Below are 22381 nucleotides of genomic sequence, written 5' to 3'. Positions count from 1 at the left end.
CCCCTACCCTCTAACCACTGGGCTACCTGCCGCCCCTACCCTCTAACCACTGGGCTACCTGCCGGCCCTACCCACTAACCACTGGGCTACCTGCCACCTCTACCCTCTAACCACTGGGCTACCTGCCGCCCATACCCTCTAACCACTAGGCTACCTGCCGCCCTTACCCCCTAACCACTATGCTACCTGCCGCCTCTACCCTCTAACTACTGGGCAACCTCCCTCCCCTACACTCTAACCACTAGGCTACCTGCAGCCCCTACACTCTAACCACTAGGCTACCTACCGCCCCTACCCTCTAACCACTAGGCTACCTACCGCCCCTACCCTCTAACCACTAGGCTACCCACCGCCCATACCCTCTAACCACTAGGCTACCAGCCGCCCCTACACTCTAACCACTAGGCTACCTGCAGCCCCTACACTCTAACCACTAGGCTACCTGCCGCCCCTCCACTCTAACCACTAGGCTACCTGCAGCCCCTACACTCTAACCACTAGGCTACCTGCCGCCCCTACACTCTAACCACTAGGCTACCTGCAGCCCCTACACTCTAACCACTAGGCTACCTGCAGCCCCTACACTCTAACCACTAGGCTACCTGCCTCCCACTCTAACCACTAGGCAACCTGCAGCTCCTACACTCTAACCACTAGGCTACCTGCAGCCCCTACACTCTAACCACTAGGCTACCTGCCGCCCCCCTACACTCTAACCACTAGGCTACCTGCAGCCCCTACACTCTAACCACTAGGATACCTGCCTCCCACTCTAACCACTAGGCTACCTGCAGCTCCTACACTCTAACCACGAGGCTACCTGCCTCCCCTACACTCTAACCACTAGGCTACCTGCAGCCCCTACCCTCTAACCACTAGGCTACCTACCTCCCCTACACTCTAACCACTAGGATACCTGCCTCCCCTACACTCTAACCACTAGGCTACCTGCCTCCCCTACACTCTAACCACTAGGCTACCTGCCTAGGAGAGCCTGTGTTGGTGGCGGAGTGGGGACGCAACACATCCCTGAGGAGAGACTGTGTTGGTGGTGGAGTGGAGACAAAACACATCCCTGAGGAGAGACTGTGTTGGTGGTGGAGTGGGGACAAAACACATCCCTGAGGAGAGACTGTGTTGGTGGTGGAGTGGGAACAAAACACATCCCTGAGGAGAGACTGTGTTGGTGGTGGAGTGGGGGTGGACAGAACACATCCCTGTGTGGTGGTGGTGGTGGTGGGGACAAAACACATCCCTGAGGAGAGACTGTGTTGGTGGTGGAGTGGAGACAACACATCCCTGAGGAGAGACTGTGTTGGTGGTGGGGTGGGGACAAAGCACATCCCTGAGGAGAGACTGTGTTGGTGGTGGGGTGGAGCAAAACACATCCCTGAGGAGAGACTGTGTTAGTGGTGGAGTGGGGGACAGAACACATCCCTGAGGAGAGACTGTGTTGGTGGTGGGGTGGAGACAAAACACATCCCTGAGGAGAGACAGTGTTGGTGGTGGAGTGGAGACACAACACATCCCTGAGGAGAGACTGTGTTGGTGGTGGGGTGGAGACAAAACACATCCCTGAGGAGAGACAGTGTTGGTGGTGGAGTGGGGACACAACACATCCCTGAGGAGAGACTGTGTTGGTGGTGGAGTGGAGACAAAACACATCCCTGTGTTGGTGGTGGAGTGGAGACAAAACACATCCCTGAGGAGAGACTGTGTTGGTGGTGGAGTGGAGACAAAACACATCCCTGAGGAGAGACTGTTGGTGGTGGAGTGGGGACAAAACACATCCCTGTGTTGGTGGTGGAGTCCCTGGGGACAAAACACATCCCTGAGGAGAGACTGTGTTGGTGGTGGAGTGGAGACAAAACACATCCCTGTGTTGGTGGTGGAGTGGAGACAAAACACATCCCTGTGTTGGTGGTGGGGTGGAGACAAAACACATCCCTGAGGAGAGACTGTGTTGGTGGTGGAGTGGAGACAAAACACATCCCTGTGTTGGTGGTGGGGTGGGGACAAAACACATCCCTGAGGAGAGACTGTGTTGGTGGTGGAGTGGAGACAAAACACATCCCTGAGGAGAGACTGTGTTGGTGGTGGAGTGGAGACAAAACACACCTCTGAGGAGAGACTGTGTTGGTATTGCGTATTGTTGACCTAAAGCGGACATTGCCCACTGGATGGCCTCTCAGAAATCCCATGCAGCCTTGTTTTCAAGTGCAACACTGGAATGTGATGTAATCTACACCTCCATTAGGATCATAGACATCCTCATTATTACATCAGAATGTGATGGCCACCTCCATTAGGATGATAGACATCCTCCTTGTTTTCATCAACACTGAATGTGATGTAATCTACACCTCCATTAGGATCATAGACATCCTCATTATTACATCAGAATGTGATGTAATCTACACCTCCATTAGGATGATAGACATCCTCATTATTACATCAGAATGTGATGTAATCTACACCTCCATTAGGATGATAGACATCCTCATTATTACATCAGAATGTGATGTAATCTACACCTCCATTAGGATCATAGACATCCTCATTATTACATCAGAATGTGATGTAATCTACACCTCCATTAGGATCACAGACATCCTCATTATTACATCAGAATGTGATGTAATCTACACCTCCATTAGGATCACAGACATCCTCATTATTACATCAGAATGTGATGTGATCTACACCTCCATTAGGATGATAGATATCCTCATTATTACATCAGAATGTGATGTAATCTACACCTCCACCGCCTCAGAAACCTGGTGACAGAATAACAACCTATCCCTCAACGTAACCAAGACTAAGGAGATGATTGTGGACTACAGGAAAAGGAGGACCGAGCACGTCCCCATTCTCATCGACGGGGCTGTAGTGGAGCAGGTCGAGAGCTTCAATTTCCTTGGTGTCCACATCACCAACAAACTAGAACGGTCCAAACACACCAATACAGTAGTGAAGATGGCACTACAAAAACCTATTCGCCCTCAGGAAACCAAAAAGATTTGGCATGGGTCCTGAGATCCTCAAAAGGTTCTACAGCTGCAACATCGAGAGCATCCTGAACGGTTACATCACTGCCTAGTACGGCAATTGCTCGGTCTCCGACCGCAAGGTACTTCAGAGGGTAGTGTGTACGGCCCAGTACATCACTGGGGCTAAGCTGCCTGCCATCCAAGACCTCTACACCAGGCGGTGTCAGAGGAAGGCCCTAATAATTGTCAAAGACCTCAGCCACCCCAGTCATAGACTGTTCTCTCTACTACCGCATGGCAAGCGGTAGCGGAGTGCCAAGTCTAGGACAAAAAGGCTTCTCAACAGTTTTTACCCCCAAGCCATAAGACTCCTGAACAGGTAACCAAATGGTTAACCGGGCTATCTGCATTGTGTCCCACCACCCGGCAACCTCTCTTTTACGCTTCTGCTACTCTCTGTTCATCATATATGCATAATCACTTTAACGACATGTACATACTACCTCAATCAGCCTGACTAACACGTGTCTGTATGTAGCATTGCTACTCTTATTTTCACATTTCTTTTCACTGTTGTTTTACTTCCTTACTTACCTACACACACACACACACACACACACACACCTTTTTCGCACTATTGGTTAGTGCCTGTAAGTAACCAGTGCTCCAGTGTAAGTAAGTATTTCACTGTTGTATTCGGCGCACGTGACAAATCACTTTGATTTGATTTAGGGGATTGGTTATCATGAAATTGGGGAGGAAAAAAAATTCCCGATTCTCCTTCATTTTTGAAGAAATTAATTTGCTCAAAACTGTTCAACTATTTTCTTTCTCTCTCTTTGAGCCAACTACTCACCACATTTTATGCACTGCAGTCCTAGCTAGCTGTAGCTTATGCTTTCAGTACTAGATTTATTCTCTGATCCTTTGATTGGGTAGAAAACATGTCAATTCATGCTGCAAGAGCTCTGATAGGTTGGAGGACATCCTTCGGAAGTTGTCATAATTACTGTGTAAGTCTTTGGAAGGAGGTGAGAACCATGAGCCTCCTAGGGTTTGTATTAAAGTCAATGTACCCAGAGGAGGATGGAAGCTAGCTGTCCTCCGGCTACACCAGGTGTTACCCTACAGAGTGCTGTTGAGGCTACTGTAGACCGTCATTGCAGAATAGTGTGTTTTAATCATTTATTTGGTGACATGATTTTATTTAGTATAGTTTAATCTAAAAAGCATTACTTTCTAGATAAAAATCACTGAGGAGTTTGGTCCTCCCCTTCCTGTTCTGAGGAGCCTCCACTGGTCTACTTATTGGTAAACATGATGGTCTGGGGGTAGAAACAGCTGACTAGTGGTGTCTATTCAGCAGCCTGATGGTCTGGGGGTAGAAACAGCTAACTAGTGGTGTCTATTCAGCAGCCTGATGGTCTGGGGGTAGAAACAGCTGACTAGTGGTGTCTATTCAGCAGCCTGATGGTCTGGGGGTAGAAACAGCTGACTAGCGGTGTCTATTCAGCAGCCTGATGGTCTGAGGGTAGAAATGATTGGCCAGTCTGTTAGTTTTAGTCTTGATGCTCCTGTACTGCCCATGTCTGAGTGATGGAAGTGGGGAGAACCGTGGCTCGGGTGGATGAGGTCACTGATCTTCTTGGCCTTCCTGTGACACCTGGTGTTACCACCCTCTGTAGAGCCTTGAGGTCAGCGGCGGTGGAGTCGCTGGACCCGGCTGATGTGTAGGAGAGCAGTGGTGTGGAGTGGCAGAGTGTGTGTGTGTGGCAGAGTGTGTGTGTGTGTGGTGTGGCAGAGTGTGTGTGTGTGTGTGGCAGAGTGTGTGTGTGTGTGTGTGTGTGTGTGCAGAGTGTGTGTGTGTGTTGTGTGAAGTGGCAGAGTGTGTGTGTGTGTGTGGCAGAGTGTGTGTGTGTGTGTGTGTGTGTGTGGCAGAGTGTGTGTGTGTGTTGTGTGAAGTGGCAGAGTGTGTGTGTGTGTGGCAGAGTGTGTGTGTGTGTGTGGTGTGGCAGAGTGTGTGTGTGGTGTGAGTGTGTGTGTGTGTGTGTGTGTGTGTGTGTGTGTGTGTGTGTGGCAGAGTGTGTGTGTGTGTGTGTGTGTGGCAGAGTGTGTGTGTGTGTTGTGTGAAGTGGCAGAGTGTGTGTGTGTGTGTGTATGGCAGAGTGTTATTGTGTGTGTGTGTGTGGTGTGTAGCAGAGTGTGTGTGTGTGTGGCAGAGTGTGTGTGTGTGTGTGTGTGTGTGGGCAGAGTGTGTGTGTGAGTGTGTGTGGTGTATAGCAGAGTGTTATTGTGTGTGTGTGTGTGGTGTGTAGCAGAGTGTGTGTGTGTGTGTGTGTGTGTGTGTGTGTGTGTGTGTGTGTGTGTGTGTGTGTAGTGTATAGCAGAGTGTTATTGTGTGTGTGTGTGTGGTGTGTGTAGCAGAGTGTTATTGTGTGTGTGTGTGTGGTGTGTAGCAGAGTGTGTGTGTGTGTGTGTGTGTGTGTGTGTGTGTGTGTGTGTGTGTGTGTGGCAGAGTGTGTGTGTGAGTGTGTGTGGTGTATAGCAGAGTGTTATTGTGTTGTAATGAACCAGTGTGTTATGTAGGGTGGATGTTCTGAGGGGTAACTTCCTCTATAATCACATTTAATCATATTTATTCTAATGATCGTCATCAACTAACCCCGTCAGCTCAGAGAACGTCATCAGAGCAACATCTGTCCCCAGCATTAGGTTAGGACCGAGAGGAGGATCCGTCATAAATTATCTTGATATTAAAACGACTGACTGTATCAATCTGATGAAGGAAACAAAGTGTTTTCTGTCTGTATTTAGAAGGGTGCTGTACAGTAGGAACATTCCTAGCTGTTATCGCACTGTCTTTCTCATTTAAAAAACTGTTCCTCACTCTCATTCCGAGAATCAGGTCGAGAGTCAACAACTGTGGCAGTTCTGTGTGTAGCTAATAGTATTACCATGTTCAATCTGCTCAGTACTGCATCAGTACTGTATATCTGTGTGTCCTCCACAGGAAGGTCCTCACTACCTCTTGCTACTGTCCTAATGTATTCCTTATTAAAAGGTATCAAACAGAACATTGGGCATTCTGTCAACATTGAATTTAACCTCCAGCTGCCTACCCCCTCTATTCAACCTCCAGCTGCCTACCCCCTCTATTCAACCTCCAGCTGCGTACCCCCTCTATTCAACCTCCAGCTGCCTACCCCCTCTATTCAACCTCCAGCAGCCTACCCCCTCTATTCAACCTCCAGCTGCGTACCCCCTCTATTCAACCTCCAGCTGCGTACCCCCTCTATTCAACCTCCAGCTGCGTACCCCCTCTATTCAACCTCCAGGTGCGTACCCCCTCTATTCAACCTCCAGGTGCGTACCCCCTCTATTCAACCTCCAGCTGCCTACCCCCTCTATTCAAAGTCCAGCAGCCTACCCCCTCTATTCAAAGTCCAGCAGCCTACCCCCTCTATTCAACCTCCAGCAGCCTACCCCCTCTATTCAACCTCCAGCTGCGTACCCCCTCTATTCAACCTCCAGCTGCCTACCCCCTCTATTCAAAGTCCAGCAGCCTACCCCCTCTATTCAACCTCCAGCTGCGTACCCCCTCTATTCAACCTCCAGCTGCCTACCCCCTCTTTCAACCTCCAGCTGTCGAACCCCCTCTATTCAACCTCCAGCTGCCTACCCCCTCTATTCAAAGTCCAGCAGCCTACCCCCTCTATTCAACCTCCAGCTGCGTACCCCCTCTATTCAACCTCCAGCTGCCTACCCCCTCTATTCAACCTCCAGCTGTCTACCCCTTCTATTCAACCTCCAGCTGCCTACCCCCTCTATTCAACCTCCAGCTGCCTACCCCCTCTATTCAACCTCCAGCTGCCTACCTCCTCTATTCAACCTCCAGCTGCGTACCCCCTCTATTCAACCTCCAGCTGTCGAACCCCCTCTATTCAACCTCCAGCTGCCTACCCCCTCTATTCAAAGTCCAGCAGCCTACCCCCTCTATTCAACCTCCAGCTGCGTACCCCCTCTATTCAACCTCCAGCTGTCGAACCCCCTCTATTCAACCTCCAGCTGCCTACCCCCTCTATTCAAAGTCCAGCAGCCTACCCCCTCTATTCAACCTCCAGCTGCGTACCCCCTCTATTCAACCTCCAGCTGCGTACCCCCTCTATTCAACCTCCAGCTGCCTACCCCCTCTATTCAACCTCCAGCTATCGAACCCCTCTATTCAACCTCCAGCTGCCTACCCCCTCTATTCAAAGTCCAGCAGCCTACCCCCTCTATTCAACCTCCAGCTGCGTACCCCCTCTATTCAACCTCCAGCTGTGTACCCCCTCTATTCAACCTCCAGCTGTCTACCCCCTCTATTCAACCTCCAGCTGCCTACCCCCTATTCAACCCCCTCTATTCAACCTCCAGCTGTGTACCCCCTCTATTCAACCCCCTCTATTCAACCTCCAGCTGCCTACCACCTCTATTCAACCTCCAGCTGACTATCCCCTCTATTCGACCTCCAGCTGCGTACCCCCTCTATTCAACCCCCTCTATTCAACCTCCAGCTGCTTACCCCCTCTATTCAACCTCCAGCTGCATACCCCCTCTATTCAACCCCCTCTATTCAACCTCCAGCTGCCTACCCCCTCTATTCAACCTCCAGCTGTGTACCCCCTCTATTCAACCCCCTCTATTCAACCTCCAGCTGCCTACCACCTCTATTCAACCTCCAGCTGACTATCCCCTCTATTCGACCTCCAGCTGCGTACCCCCTCTATTCAACCCCCTCTATTCAACCTCCAGCTGCTTACCCCCTCTATTCAACCTCCAGCTGCATACCCCCTCTATTCAACCCCCTCTATTCAACCTCCAGCTGCCTACCCCCTCTATTCAACCTCCAGCTGTGTACCCCCTCTATTCAACCCCCTCTATTCAACCTCCAGCTGCCTACCACCTCTATTCAACCTCCAGCTGACTATCCCCTCTATTCGACCTCCAGCTGCGTACCCCTCTATTCAACCCCCTCTATTCAACCTCCAGCTGCTTACCCCCTCTATTCAACCTCCAGCTGCATACCCCCTCTATTCAACCCCCTCTATTCAACCTCCAGCTGCCTACCCCCTCTTTTCAACCTCCAGCTGCGTACCCCCTCTAGCACCAGGGTCAGCATACTCCCAAATGTTGTTTTTTGCCATCATTGTAAGCCTGCCACACACAATACAATACATTTATTAAACATATGAATGAGTTTGTCCCGGCTCGTAGGAAGTGACAAAGAGCTCTTATAGGACCAGGGCACAAATAATATAAAGGGCATCAGTGTCTTAACAGCAGGATTTGCCAAGGCAGGATACTCTGAGCGCAGCCCAATCCAGAAATCTGGCAGTGGCTTCTGATTAAATTACATTTTCACAGAACCGCTTGTTGCAATTTCGATGAGGCTCTCTTGTTCAGATATCGGTAAGTGGACTTAAGGCAGGGCATGAAAAGGGATAACATATCCAGTTGTGTTTGTCATCTGTTTCAGGAAATTACCTGGGTAATTGTGCACCCAACTCACTCAGGTGCTTCACTATATCACATTTGACATTGTCCATGAGCTTGAGTTCATTTGCACACAAAAAATCATACAATGATAGAAAGACCTGTGTGTTGTCCTTGTTAATCCAGACAGAGAAGAGCTCCAACTTCTTAATCATAGCCTCAATTTTGTCCCGCACATTGAATATAGTTGCGGAGAGTCCCTGTAATCCTAGATTCAGATCATTCAGGCAGAGAGGCCAGTCTTGTGAGAAACTCATCATCATGTAATGTAAATGTTTTTCAAAATGGTTTTCATGCTGTCAGGCATTCCCTTGGCAGCAAGAGCCTCTCAGTGGATGCTGCAGTGTACCCAAGAGCCTCTCGGTGGATGCTGCAGTGTACCCAAGAGCCTCTAGGTGGATGCTGCAGTGTACCCAAGAGCCTCTAGGTTGATGCTGCAGTGTACCCAAGAGCCTCTAGGGGGATGCTGCAGTGTACCCAAGAGCCTCTAGGGGGATGCTGCAGTGAACCCAAGAGCCTCTCGGTGGATGCTGCAGTGTACCCAAGAGCCTCTAGGTGGATGCTGCAGTGTACCCAAGAGCCTCTAGGGGGATGCTGCAGTGTACCCAAGAGCCTCTCGGGGGATGCTAGTCTACCCAAGAGCCTCTCGGTGGATGCTACAGTCTACCCAAGAGCCTCTCGGTGGATGCTACAGTGTACCCAAAAGCCTCTCGGTGGATGCTGCAGTATACTCAAGAGCCTCTCGGTGGATGCTACAGTCTACCCAAGAGCCTCTCGGTGGATGCTACAGTGTACCCAAGAGCCTCTCGGTGGATGCTGCAGTGTACCCAACTCATCCAGCTGTAACAGACATATACCAGGAGCTGAGCCAGGCGCGCCACATCTGTTGACTCATCCAGCTGTAACAGACATATACCAGGAGCTGTGCCAGGCCTGTTGACTCATCCAGCTGTAACAGACGTATACCAGGAGCTGTGCCAGGCCTGTTGACTCATCCAGCTGTAACAGACGTATACCAGGAGCTGTGCCAGGCCCTCCACGTCTGTTGACTCATCCAGCTGTAACAGACATATACCAGGAGCTGAGCCAGGCCTGTTGACTCATCCAGCTGTAACAGACATATACCATGAGCTGTGCCAGGCCTGTTGACTCATCCAGCTGTAACAGACGTATACCAGGAGCTGTGCCAGGCCCTCCACGTCTGTTGACTCATCCAGCTGTAACAGACATATACCAGGAGCTGAGCCAGGCCTGTTGACTCATCCAGCTGTAACAGACATATACCAGGAGCTGAGCCAGGCCCACCACGTCTGTTGACTCATCCAGCTGTAACAGACATATACCAGGAGCTGTGCCAGGCCTGTTGACTCATCCAGCTGTAACAGACATATACCAGGAGCTGAGCCAGGCCTGTTGACTCATCCAGCTGTAACAGACATATACCAGGAGCTGTGCCAGGCCCACCATGTCTGTTGACTCATCCAGCTGTAACAGACATATACCAGGAGCTGTGCCAGGCCTGTTGACTCAACCAGCTGTAACAGACATATACCAGGAGCTGTGCCAGGACCTGTTGACTCATCCAGCTGTAACAGACATATACCAGGACCTGTTGACTCATCCAGCTGTAACAGACATATACCAGGAGCTGTGCCAGGCCTGTTGACTCATCCAGCTGTAACAGACATATACCAGGAGCTGTGCCAGGCCTGTTGACTCAACCAGCTGTAACAGACATATACCAGGAGCTGTGCCAGGCCTGTTGACTCATCCAGCTGTAACAGACATATACCAGGAGCTGTGCCAGGCCTGTTGACTCATCCAGCTGTAACAGACATATACCAGGAGCTGTGCCAGGCCCACCACGTCTGTTGACTCATCCAGCTGTAACAGACATATACCAGGAGCTGTGCCAGGCCCACCACGTCTGTTGACTCATCCAGCTGTACCAGACATATACCAGGAGCTGAGCCAGGCCTGTTGACTCATCCAGCTGTACCAGACATATACCAGGAGCTGTGCCAGGCCTGTTGACTCATCCAGCTGTAACAGACATATACCAGGAGCTGTGACACGTCTGTTGACTCATCCAGCTGTAACAGACATATACCAGGAGCTGTGCCAGGCCTGTTGACTCATCCAGCTGTAACAGACATATACCAGGAGCTTAGCCAGGCCTGTTGACTCATCCAGCTGTAACAGACATATACCAGGAGCTGTGCCAGGGCCACCACGTCTGTTGACTGATCCAGCTGTAACAGACATATACCAGGAGCTGTGCCAGGCCTGTTGACTCATCCAGCTGTAACAGACATATACCAGGAGCTGAGCCAGGCCCTCCACGTCTGTTGACTCATCCAGCTGTAACAGACATATACCAGGAGCTGTGCCAGGCCCTCCACGTCTGTTGACTCATCCAGCTGTAACAGACATATGCCAGGAGCTGTGCCAGGCCTGTTGACTCATCCAGCTGTAATGCATATTATTCACTGGCTTTTTTGCAGAGCAGTAATTGTTTCAAAACATCTCCTGCCATGTCACTGATGCGTCGGGAAACAGTGTTTGATGAAAAATTGTCTGTATAGTTTTTGGGCCTTTTTCCCCAGCATTGTCCCAGCCAACAGAAAGAATGAAGTCCTCCACAATAGTATGGGACTTGCCTGTCCTAGCCACTCCTCCACAATAGTATGGGACTTGCCTGTCCTAGCCACTCCTCCACAATAGTATGGGTCTTGCCTGTCCCACCCACTCGGTAGCTCACCATATAAAACGCTTCTAGCTCCTTCTTATTAATGGTATCTGTTGCTTTTATACATGTCTTACTACTCAAAAGTCTTTATTCTCGCTCAAAAAACTCCTGTGGCTTATTTTTCAAATTGGCATGTTTTGTTTCTAAATGTCTGTGCAGAGTGAAGGTTTCATTGAGTTGTGAGATAGTACTTTTGCACATATAACACACTGTGGCTGAGGAAAGGCACTACTCCCAATATAAGTGAACCCCAAATCAATGTAGTTCTCATCATATTGGCACCTCTTCAATGGTCCAACGTCCCTGTCTGTTGTTCGGTGTTTTCCTGGGTAAGGGGACAGTAGTTTGGTGTTTTCCCAGGTAAGGGAACAGTAGCTTGGTGCTTTCCTGGGTAAGGGGACAGTAGTTTGGTGTTTTCCCAGGTAAGGGAACAGTAGCTTGGTGCTTTCCTGGGTAAGGGACAGTAGCTTGGTGCTTTCCCAGGTAAGGGACAGTAGCTTGGTGTTTTCCCAGGTAAGGGTCAGTAGCTTGGTGCTTTCCCAGGTAAGGGACTTTAGCTTGGTGCTTTCCCAGGTAAGGGACAGTAGCTTGGTGCTTTCCCAGGTAAGGGGACAGTAGCTTGGTGCTTTCCTGGGTAAGGGGTCAGTAGCTTGGTGTTTTCCCGGGTAAGGGACAGTAGCTTGGTGTTTTCCCAGGTAAGGGGACAGTAGCTTGGTGTTTTCCCAGGTAAGGGGACAGTAGCTTGGTGTTTTCCCGGGTAAGGGGACAGTAGCTTGGTGCTTTCCCGGGTAAGGGGACAGTAGCTTGGTGCTTTCCCGGGTAAGGGGACAGTAGCTTGGTGCTTTCCCGGGTAAGGGGACAGTAGCTTGGTGCTTTTTTCCCAGGTAAGGGGACAGTAGCTTGGTGTTTTCCCAGGTAAGGGGGCAGTAGCTTGGTGTTTTCCCAGGTAAGGGGACAGTAGCTTGGTGTTTTCCCAGGTAAGGGGACAGTAGCTTGGTGTTTTCCCAGGTAAGGGGACAGTAGCTTGGTGTTTTCCCGGGTAAGGGGACAGTAGCTTGGTGCTTTCCCGGGTAAGGGGACAGTAGCTTGGTGCTTTCCCAGGTAAGGGGACAGTAGCTTGGTGTTTTCCCAGGTAAGGGGTCAGTAGCTTGGTGTTTTCCCAGGTAAGGGGACAGTAGCTTGGTGTTTTCCTGGGTAAGGGGGCAGTAGCTTGGTGTTTTCCCGGGTAAGGGGTCAGTAGCTTGGTGTTTTCCTGGGTAAGGGGACAGTAGCTTGGTGTTTTCCCAGGTAAGGGGTCAGTAGCTTGGTGTTTTCCCAGGTAAGGGGACAGTAACTTGGTGTTTTCCTGGGTAAGGGGGCAGTAGCTTGGTGTTTTCCCAGGTAAGGGGACAGTAGCTTGGTGTTTTCCTGGGTAAGGGGACAGTAGCTTGGTGTTTTCCTGGGTAAGGGGACAGTAGCTTGGTGTTTTCCTGGGTAAGGGGACAGTAGCTTGGTGTTTTCCTGGGTAAGGGGACAGTAGCTTGGTGTTTTCCTGGGTAAGGGGACAGTAGCTTGGTGTTTTCCTGGGTAAGGGGACAGTAGCTTGGTGTTTTCCTGGGTAAGGGGACAGTAGCTTGGTGTTTTCCTGGGTAAGGGGACAGTAGTTTGGTGTTTTATTTTTATTTTTATGTGAATCACATTTTTATTTGGCATACCCCCGACGGCATTGCGTGTTCCCCAGTTTGGGAACACCTGAAGATAAAACAGAATGCAGAGCCAATATGGAGGAGCCCAACCACTTCTTCCCCCTCTTCCTCCTCTCTCTCCTTCCCCCTCTTCCTCCTCTTCCCCCCTCTCCCTTTTCACACTGTCTCAGTTTCACTCTCTTCCAGTTCCCAGGGGTAAGCTTCCTCCTCTCTGCTATGGCCCTGCTTCAGAACAAGAGGCTGGGTAACCTCAGGAGCTCCCCCCCTTCCGACCCCCTACCCACACCCTGTATCACTTACTACAGTACATTAAGACTACTGAGGAGTGGGGCAACAGAGACAGAGACAGAGAGAGAGAGAGAGATCTTCAGATCTCTGCTAAGGTCAGCAAACTAGACCAGGTGAACAGACTATTGTCCTCCTCTAAAGACATGATTGTCTCTCTCTCTCCCTCTCCCTGTCTCCCTCCCTCTCTCCCTCTCTCCCTCCCTCCCTCCCTCCCTCCCTCCCTCCCTCCCTCCCTCTCTCCCCCTCTCCCCTCCCCTCTCTCCCTCCCTCTCTCCCCCTCCCCCTCTCTCCCTCCCTCCCTCTCTCCCTCCCTCTCTCCCCCTCTCCCTCCCTCCCCCTCCCTCCCTCCCTCCCTCCCTCTCTCCCCCTCTCCCTCTCCCTCTCTCCCTCCCTCTCTCCCCCTCTCCCTCCCTCTCTCCCTCCCTCCCTCTCTCCCTCCCTCTCTCCCCCTCTCCCTCCCTCTCCCCTCCCTCCCTCTCTCCCTCCCTCTCTCCCTCCCTCTCTCCCCCCTCTCCCCCTCTCTCCCTCCCTCCCTCTCTCCCTGTCTCCCTCCCTCTCTCCCTCCCTCCCTCCCTCCCTCTCTCCCCCTCTCCCTCTCCCTCTCTCCCTCCCTCTCTCCCCCCCTCTCCCTCCCTCCCTCTCTCCCCCTCTCCCTCCCTCCCTCTCTCCCCCTCTCCCTCTCCCCCTCCCTCTCTCCCTCCCTCTCTCCCCCTCCCTCCCTCTCCCCCTCCCTCTCCCCCCCCCCCTCTCTCCCCCTCTCCCTCTCCCCCTCCCTCTCTCCCTCCCTCTCTCCCTCCCTCTCTCCCCCTCTCCCTCCCTCCCTCCCTCTCTCCCCCTCTCCCTCTCTCCCCCTCTCCCTCCCTCTCTCCCCCTCTCCCTCCCCCTCCCTCCCAGTATATAGAGCACTATGTTACATGTAGAATGAGTTTATCAGTGTAAAGTGAATTCTGACCTCATAACTAACCTCCCAGGAGTATAGACTGGCTCCATAAAACACCTGGGTCATGTTCAGTGGCTCCATAAAACACCTGGGTCATGTTCAGTGGCTCCATAAAACACCTGGGTCATGTTGACTGACTCCATAAAACACCTGGGTCATGTTCAGTGTTGACTGACTCCATAAAACACCTGGGTCATGTTCAGTGTTGACTGACTCCATAAAACACCTGGGTCATGTTGACTGGCTCCATAAAACACCTGGGTCATGTTCAGTGTTGACTGACTCCATAAAACACCTGGGTCATGTTCAGTGTTGACTGGCTCCATAAAACACCTGGGTCATGTTGACTGACTCCATAAAACACCTGGGTCATGTTGACTGACTCCATAAAACACCTGGGTCATGTTGACTGACTCCATAAAACACCTGGGTCATGTTGACTGACTCCATAAAACACCTGGGTCATGTTGACTGACTCCATAAAACACCTGGGTCATGTTCAGTGTTGACTGGCTCCATAAAACACCTGGGTCATGTTGACTGGCTCTATAAACACCTGGGTCATGTTGACTGACTCCATAAAACACCTGGGTCATGTTGACTGACTCCATAAAACACCTGGGTCATGTTGACTGGCTCCATAAAACACCTGGGTCATGTTGACTGGCTCCATAAAACACCTGGGTCATGTTGACTGACTCCATAAAACACCTGGGTCATGTTGACTGACTCCATAAAACACCTGGGTCATGTTCAGTGTTGACTGGCTCTATAAACACCTGGGTCATGTTGACTGGCTCTATAAACACCTGGGTCATGTTGACTGACTCCATAAAACACCTGGGTCATGTTGACTGACTCCATAAAACACCTGGGTCATGTTCAGTGTTGACTGGCTCTATAAACACCTGGGTCATGTTGACTGGCTCTATAAACACCTGGGTCATGTTGACTGGCTCCATAAAACACCTGGGTCATGTTCAGTGTTGACTGGCTCTATAAACACCTGGGTCATGTTGACTGGCTCCATAAAACACCTGGGTCATGTTGACTGGCTCCATAAAACACCTGGGTCATGTTGACTGGCTCCATAAAACACCTGGGTCATGTTGACTGACTCCATAAAACACCTGGGTCATGTTCAGTGTTGACTGGCTCTATAAACACCTGGGTCATGTTGACTGGCTCTATAAACACCTGGGTCATGTTGACTGGCTCCATAAAACACCTGGGTCATGTTCAGTGTTGACTGGCTCTATAAACACCTGGGTCATGTTGACTGGCTCCATAAAACACCTGGGTCATGTTGACTGGCTCCATAAAACACCTGGGTCATGTTCAGTGGCTCCATAAAACACCTGGGTCATGTTGACTGACTCCATAAAACACCTGGGTCATGTTCAGTGTTGACTGACTCCATAAAACACCTGGGTCATGTTCAGTGTTGACTGACTCCATAAAACACCTGGGTCATGTTGACTGGCTCCATAAAACACCTGCGTCATGTTCAGTGTTGACTGACTCCATAAAACACCTGGGTCATGTTCAGTGTTGACTGGCTCCATAAAACACCTGGGTCATGTTGACTGACTCCATAAAACACCTGGGTCATGTTGACTGACTCCATAAAACACCTGGGTCATGTTGACTGACTCCATAAAACACCTGGGTCATGTTGACTGACTCCATAAAACACCTGGGTCATGTTGACTGACTCCATAAAACACCTGGGTCATGTTCAGTGTTGACTGACTCCATAAAACACCTGGGTCATGTTGACTGGCTCCATAAAACACCTGGGTCATGTTCAGTGTTGACTGGCTCCATAAAACACCTGGGTCATGTTGACTGGCTCTATAAACACCTGGGTCATGTTGACTGACTCCATAAAACACCTGGGTCATGTTGACTGACTCCATAAAACACCTGGGTCATGTTGACTGGCTCCATAAAACACCTGGGTCATGTTGACTGGCTCCATAAAACACCTGGGTCATGTTGACTGACTCCATAAAACACCTGGGTCATGTTGACTGACTCCATAAAACACCTGGGTCATGTTCAGTGTTGACTGGCTCTATAAACACCTGGGTCATGTTGACTGGCTCTATAAACACCTGGGTCATGTTGACTGACTCCATAAAACACCTGGGTCATGTTGACTGACTCCATAAAACACCTGGGTCATGTTCAGTGTTGACTGGCTCTATAAACACCTGGGTCATGTTGACTGGCTCTATAAACACCTGGGTCATGTTGACTGGCTCCATAAAACACCTGGGTCATGTTCAGTGTTGACTGGCTCTATAAACACCTGGGTCATGTTGACTGGCTCCATAAAACACCTGGGTCATGTTGACTGGCTCCATAAAACACCTGGGTCATGTTGACTGGCTCCATAAAACACCTGGGTCATGTTGACTGACTCCATAAAACACCTGGGTCATGTTCAGTGTTGACTGGCTCTATAAACACCTGGGTCATGTTGACTGGCTCTATAAACACCTGGGTCATGTTGACTGGCTCCATAAAACACCTGGGTCATGTTCAGTGTTGACTGGCTCTATAAACACCTGGGTCATGTTGACTGGCTCCATAAAACACCTGGGTCATGTTGACTGGCTCCATAAAACACCTGGGTCATGTTCAGTGGCTCCATAAAACACCTGGGTCATGTTGACTGACTCCATAAAACACCTGGGTCATGTTCAGTGTTGACTGACTCCATAAAACACCTGGGTCATGTTCAGTGTTGACTGACTCCATAAAACACCTGGGTCATGTTGACTGGCTCCATAAAACACCTGGGTCATGTTCAGTGTTGACTGACTCCATAAAACACCTGGGTCATGTTCAGTGTTGACTGGCTCCATAAAACACCTGGGTCATGTTGACTGACTCCATAAAACACCTGGGTCATGTTGACTGACTCCATAAAACACCTGGGTCATGTTGACTGACTCCATAAAACACCTGGGTCATGTTGACTGACTCCATAAAACACCTGGGTCATGTTGACTGACTCCATAAAACACCTGGGTCATGTTCAGTGTTGACTGACTCCATAAAACACCTGGGTCATGTTGACTGGCTCCATAAAACACCTGGGTCATGTTCAGTGTTGACTGGCTCCATAAAACACCTGGGTCATGTTGACTGGCTCTATAAACACCTGGGTCATGTTGACTGACTCCATAAAACACCTGGGTCATGTTGACTGACTCCATAAAACACCTGGGTCATGTTGACTGGCTCCATAAAACACCTGGGTCATGTTGACTGGCTCCATAAAACACCTGGGTCATGTTGACTGACTCCATAAAACACCTGGGTCATGTTGACTGACTCCATAAAACACCTGGGTCATGTTCAGTGTTGACTGGCTCTATAAACACCTGGGTCATGTTGACTGGCTCTATAAACACCTGGGTCATGTTGACTGACTCCATAAAACACCTGGGTCATGTTGACTGACTCCATAAAACACCTGGGTCATGTTCAGTGTTGACTGGCTCTATAAACACCTGGGTCATGTTGACTGGCTCTATAAACACCTGGGTCATGTTGACTGGCTCCATAAAACACCTGGGTCATGTTCAGTGTTGACTGGCTCTATAAACACCTGGGTCATGTTGACTGGCTCCATAAAACACCTGGGTCATGTTGACTGGCTCCATAAAACACCTGGGTCATGTTGACTGGCTCCATAAAACACCTGGGTCATGTTGACTGACTCCATAAAACACCTGGGTCATGTTCAGTGTTGACTGGCTCTATAAACACCTGGGTCATGTTGACTGGCTCTATAAACACCTGGGTCATGTTGACTGGCTCCATAAAACACCTGGGTCATGTTCAGTGTTGACTGGCTCTATAAACACCTGGGTCATGTTGACTGGCTCCATAAAACACCTGGGTCATGTTGACTGGCTCCATAAAACACCTGGGTCATGTTGACTGGCTCCATAAAACACCTGGGTCATGTTCAGTTTTGACTGGATCCATAAAACACCTGGGTCATGTTCAGTGTTGACTGGATCCATAAAACACCTGGGTCATGTTGACTGGCTCCATAAAACACCTGGGTCATGTTGACTGGCTCCATAAAACACCTGGGTCATGTTGACTGGCTCCATAAAACACCTGGGTCATGTTGACTGGCTCTATAAACACCTGGGTCATGTTGACTGGCTCCATAAAACACCTGGGTCATGTTCAGTGTTGACTGACTCCATAAAACACCTGGGTCATGTTCAGTGTTGACTGACTCCATAAAACACCTGGGTCATGTTGACTGGGGGAGAGTGGGGGCAGAGATGGTGTAGGGGTAGAGTGGGGGCAGAGATGTTGTAGGGGGAGAGTGGGGGCAGAGATGTTGTAGGGGGAGAGTGGGGGCAGAGATGTTGTAGGGAGGAGAGTGGGGGCAGAGATGTTGTAGGGGGAGAGTGGGGGCAGAGATGTTGTAGGGAGGAGAGTGGGGGCAGAAGGTGATGTGACTGGAGGAATGGGGGCAGAAGGTGATGTGACTGGAGGAATGGGGGCAGAAGGTGATGTGACTGGAGGAGTGGGGGCAGAAGGTGATGTGACTGGAGGAGTGGGGGCAGAAGGTGATTTTGTTTTTTAATTGTCTGCCTCCTTCTACATCTCTGCTTCTTCGGAGGGCTCTATCTCTGTCAGCCTGTCAAGGTACAGCAACATCCCAGCCTGTCAGTCAGTCAGGGTACAGCACCATCTCAGCCTGTCAGGGTACAGCACCATCCCAGTCTGTCAGGGTGCAGCACCATCCCAGCCTGTCAGGGTACAGCACCATCCCAGCCTGTCAGGATACAGCACCATTCCAGCCTGTCAGTCAGTCAGGGTACAGCACCATCCCAGCATGTCAGGGTCCAGCACCATCCCAGTCTGTCAGGGTACAGCACCATCCCAGTCTGTCAGGATACAGCACCATCCCAGCCTGTCAGGGTACAGCACCATCCCAGCCTGTCAAGGTACAGCACCATCCCAGTCTGTCAGGGTACATCACCATCCCAGTCTGTCAGGGTACAGCACCATCCCAGCCTGTCAGGATACAGCACCATTCCAGCCTGTCAGTCAGTCAGGGTACAGCACCATCCCAGTCTGTCAGGGTACAGCACCATCCCAGTCTGTCAGGGTACAGCACCATCCCAGCCTGTCAGGGTACAGCACCATCCCAGCGTGTCAGGGTACAGCACCATCCCAGCCTGTCAGGGTACAGCACCATCCCAGCCTGTCAGGGTACAGCACCATCCCAGTCAGTCAGGGTACAGCACCATCCCAGCCTGTAAGGGTACAGCACCATCCCAGTCTGTCAGGGTACAGCACCATCCCAGCGTGTCAGGGTACAGCACCATCCCAGCCTGTCAGGGTACAGCACCATCCCAGCCTGTCAGGGTACAGCACCATCCCAGTCAGTCAGGGTACAGCACCATCCCAGCCTGTCAGGGTACAGCACCATCCCAGCCTGTCAGGGTACAGCACCATCCCAGTCTGTCAGGGTACAGCACCATCCCAGCCTGTCAGCCTGTCAGGGTACAGCACCATCCCAGTCAGTCAGGGTACAGCACCATCCCAGCCTGTCAGGGTACAGCACCATCCCAGTCTGTCAGGGTACAGCACCATCCCAGTCTGTCAGGGTACAGCATCATCCCAGCCTGTCAGGGTACAGCACCATCCCAGCCTGTCAGGGTACAGCACTACCCCAGCCTGTCAGTCAGTCAGAGTACAGCACCATCCAAGCCTGTCAGGGTACAGCACCATCCCAGCCTGTCAGTCTGTCAGGGTACAGCACCATCCCAGCCTGTCAGGGTACAGCACCATCCCAGCCTGTCAGTCAGTCTGGGTACAGCACCATCCCAGCCTGTCAGGGTACAGCACCATCCCAGCCTTTCAGTCTGTCAGGGTACAGCACCATCCCAGCCTGTCAGGGTACAGCACCATCCCAGCCTGTCAGGGTACAGCACCATCCCAGCCTGTCAGGGGGTACAGCACCATCCCAGCCTGTCACGCAGTCAGGGTACACCACCATCCCAGTCTGTCAGAGTACAGCACCATCCCAGCCTGTCAGCCAGTCTGGGTACAGCACCATCCCAGCCTGTCAGGGTACAGCACCATCCCAGCCTGTCACACAGTCAGGGTACAGCACCATCCCAGCCTGTCAGTCAGTCAGGGTACAGCACCTTCCCAGTCTGTCAGCCAGTCTGGGTACAGCACCATCCCAGTCTGTCACACAGTCAGGGTACAGCACCATCCCAGCCTGTCACACAGTCAGGGTACAGCACCATCCCAGCCTGTCAGTCAGATGGATGGATGGATGCAGGGGATTTAGAGGTAGAGGTCTTTCTGTACTGACATCCACCCACGCTGTGTTCAGAGCACCGAGGCACACTCCATTTAAACCCCCCACACACACACACACTCCATTTAACCCCCCACACACACACACTCCATTTAAACCCCCCACACACACACACACTCCTGAGCTGGGTGTGCCTCTACAATGAAAATCTCCATAATTGGAGACTTCCTCTTGGGGACGGCTTCTCTACGCATCACTCTGTAATCCACAGGAAATAATCTGAAACATAAATCACACTATCCTGCTCTACTTTTCTCTCTGCTCATTCACCATCTCTCTCTACCTCTCTCATTCACTCTTTCGTTCTCTCTCCAATTCACTCAGTCCCCCCCTACGCTATAATTCTCCCTCTCTCTCTCTGATTCACTCAGTCCCCCCCTACGCTATAATTCTCCCTCTCTCTCTCTGATTCACTCAGTCCCCCCCCCTTACGCTATAATTCTCCCTCTCTCTCTCCAATTCACTCACCCCTTCACTTTCTCTCTCTGCAGTCCTGCACGTATGCAGGGATGATCTCCCCCTCTCACCCACACAGCAGGACTGGCCCTGAGCAGAGAGATATGATAAGGGGGGTGTGAGATGGAGGAGAGGACTGTAGTGTATTTGACGCGTGTAACCCGTTGGGTTAGGGTTTATCTGTATGTCCTAATGTAGAGATCATCTATCAGAGAGGTGGTGGTGGACCGTAATCCCAGCGTGACATCACAGCGACATCACACAGGGAACACTTCCTGCCTTCCTCTCCGAAGAGACGGAGCAGTTAAACACGCTCTGATCAGAGAGGTGGTGGTGGGCCGTAATCCCAGCGTGACATCACAGCGACATCACACAGGGAACACTTCCTGCCTTCCTCTCCGAAGAGACGGAGCAGTTAAACACGCTCTGATCAGAGAGGGTGTGTGTGTTCACATGTCTGCTGTTCGATCCCACTCGTTGGTTACGACTCGTGATGTTAACCCAACAGTTCTGTAACGACTTCCTGCCTCTCTATCTGAGGGTCACAATCTCTGAACCAAGGCCTCCTAGTTCTAGTCTGGGTTCTAGTTTTACACTGACAGCAATTGAGTTAGTGCACAAACAGACCTGGGACCGGGCTATCCTCGTTCTGTTTCAGACCTGGGACCGGGCTATCCTCGTTCTGTTTCAGACCTGGGACCAGGCTATCCTCGTTCTGTTTCAGACCTGGGACCGGGCTATCCTCGTTCTGTTTCAGACCTGGGACCGGGCTATCCTCGTTCTGTTTCAGACCTGGGACCGGGCTATCCTCGTTCTGTTTCAGACCTGGGACCAGGCTATCCTCGTTCTGTTTCAGACCTGGGACCGGGCTATCCTCATTCTGTTTCAGACCTGGGACCAGGCTATCCTCGTTCTGTTTCTCACGTCAGTTTGTTGTTTTCCTTCCAGTCCTAATTTAGACTGTCCTAAATGGTCCCCTATTCCCTATGTAGTGCACTACTTTTGACCAGAGCCTGTGCTCTATAAAGGGAATAAGGTGCCATTTGGGCCATAGGCCTACCTTACTGTATTATCCTTATCTGATGTAGTAGCTCTATAGCTTACTAGTGGAAAATGTATTTTCTTGGGAACGACAGAGCTGATGGAGAAAACAGGGCTGATGTGGTTCATTATGGTCACAGAATGTAGAAACGAGGGGGAGAAGAGAGAGAACCAGAGAGAAGCTGGACGAGGTTCAACTATGTGTGTGTGATTACTCAACTGAAACAAAGACATCTGGCCCTGAGCCAATACAGCTGTCAAACAACCGAACCAATCAGACGAGGAGCCCTAGGATCCCTGCCTTGATGTGAAATGTTCAGA

General features: G+C 50.9%; 1 protein-coding gene across 1 annotated transcript in view; it reads right to left on the bottom strand.

Moving 5' to 3' along the window:
• Positions 1-18997, bottom strand: part of LOC121844591 (extensin-like) — a 29127-nt gene extending 10130 nt beyond the window's left edge. The window contains exons 1-2 of the mRNA XM_042314855.1: positions 18969-18997; positions 18483-18773 (exon numbers count right to left, since the gene is read on the bottom strand). Of these exons, the coding sequence (XP_042170789.1) occupies positions 18483-18773; positions 18969-18997 (320 nt within the window). The remainder of the gene's footprint in view (positions 1-18482; positions 18774-18968) is intronic.
• Positions 18998-22381: the final 3384 nt, after the last annotated feature.

The sequence above is a fragment of the Oncorhynchus tshawytscha genome, unplaced genomic scaffold, assembly GCF_018296145.1.
Source record: "Oncorhynchus tshawytscha isolate Ot180627B unplaced genomic scaffold, Otsh_v2.0 Un_contig_5231_pilon_pilon, whole genome shotgun sequence".
Lineage (NCBI taxonomy): Eukaryota > Metazoa > Chordata > Actinopteri > Salmoniformes > Salmonidae > Oncorhynchus > Oncorhynchus tshawytscha.
The sequence above is the reverse complement of the archived record's forward strand: the minus strand, read 5'-3'. Positions and strand labels throughout refer to the sequence as shown.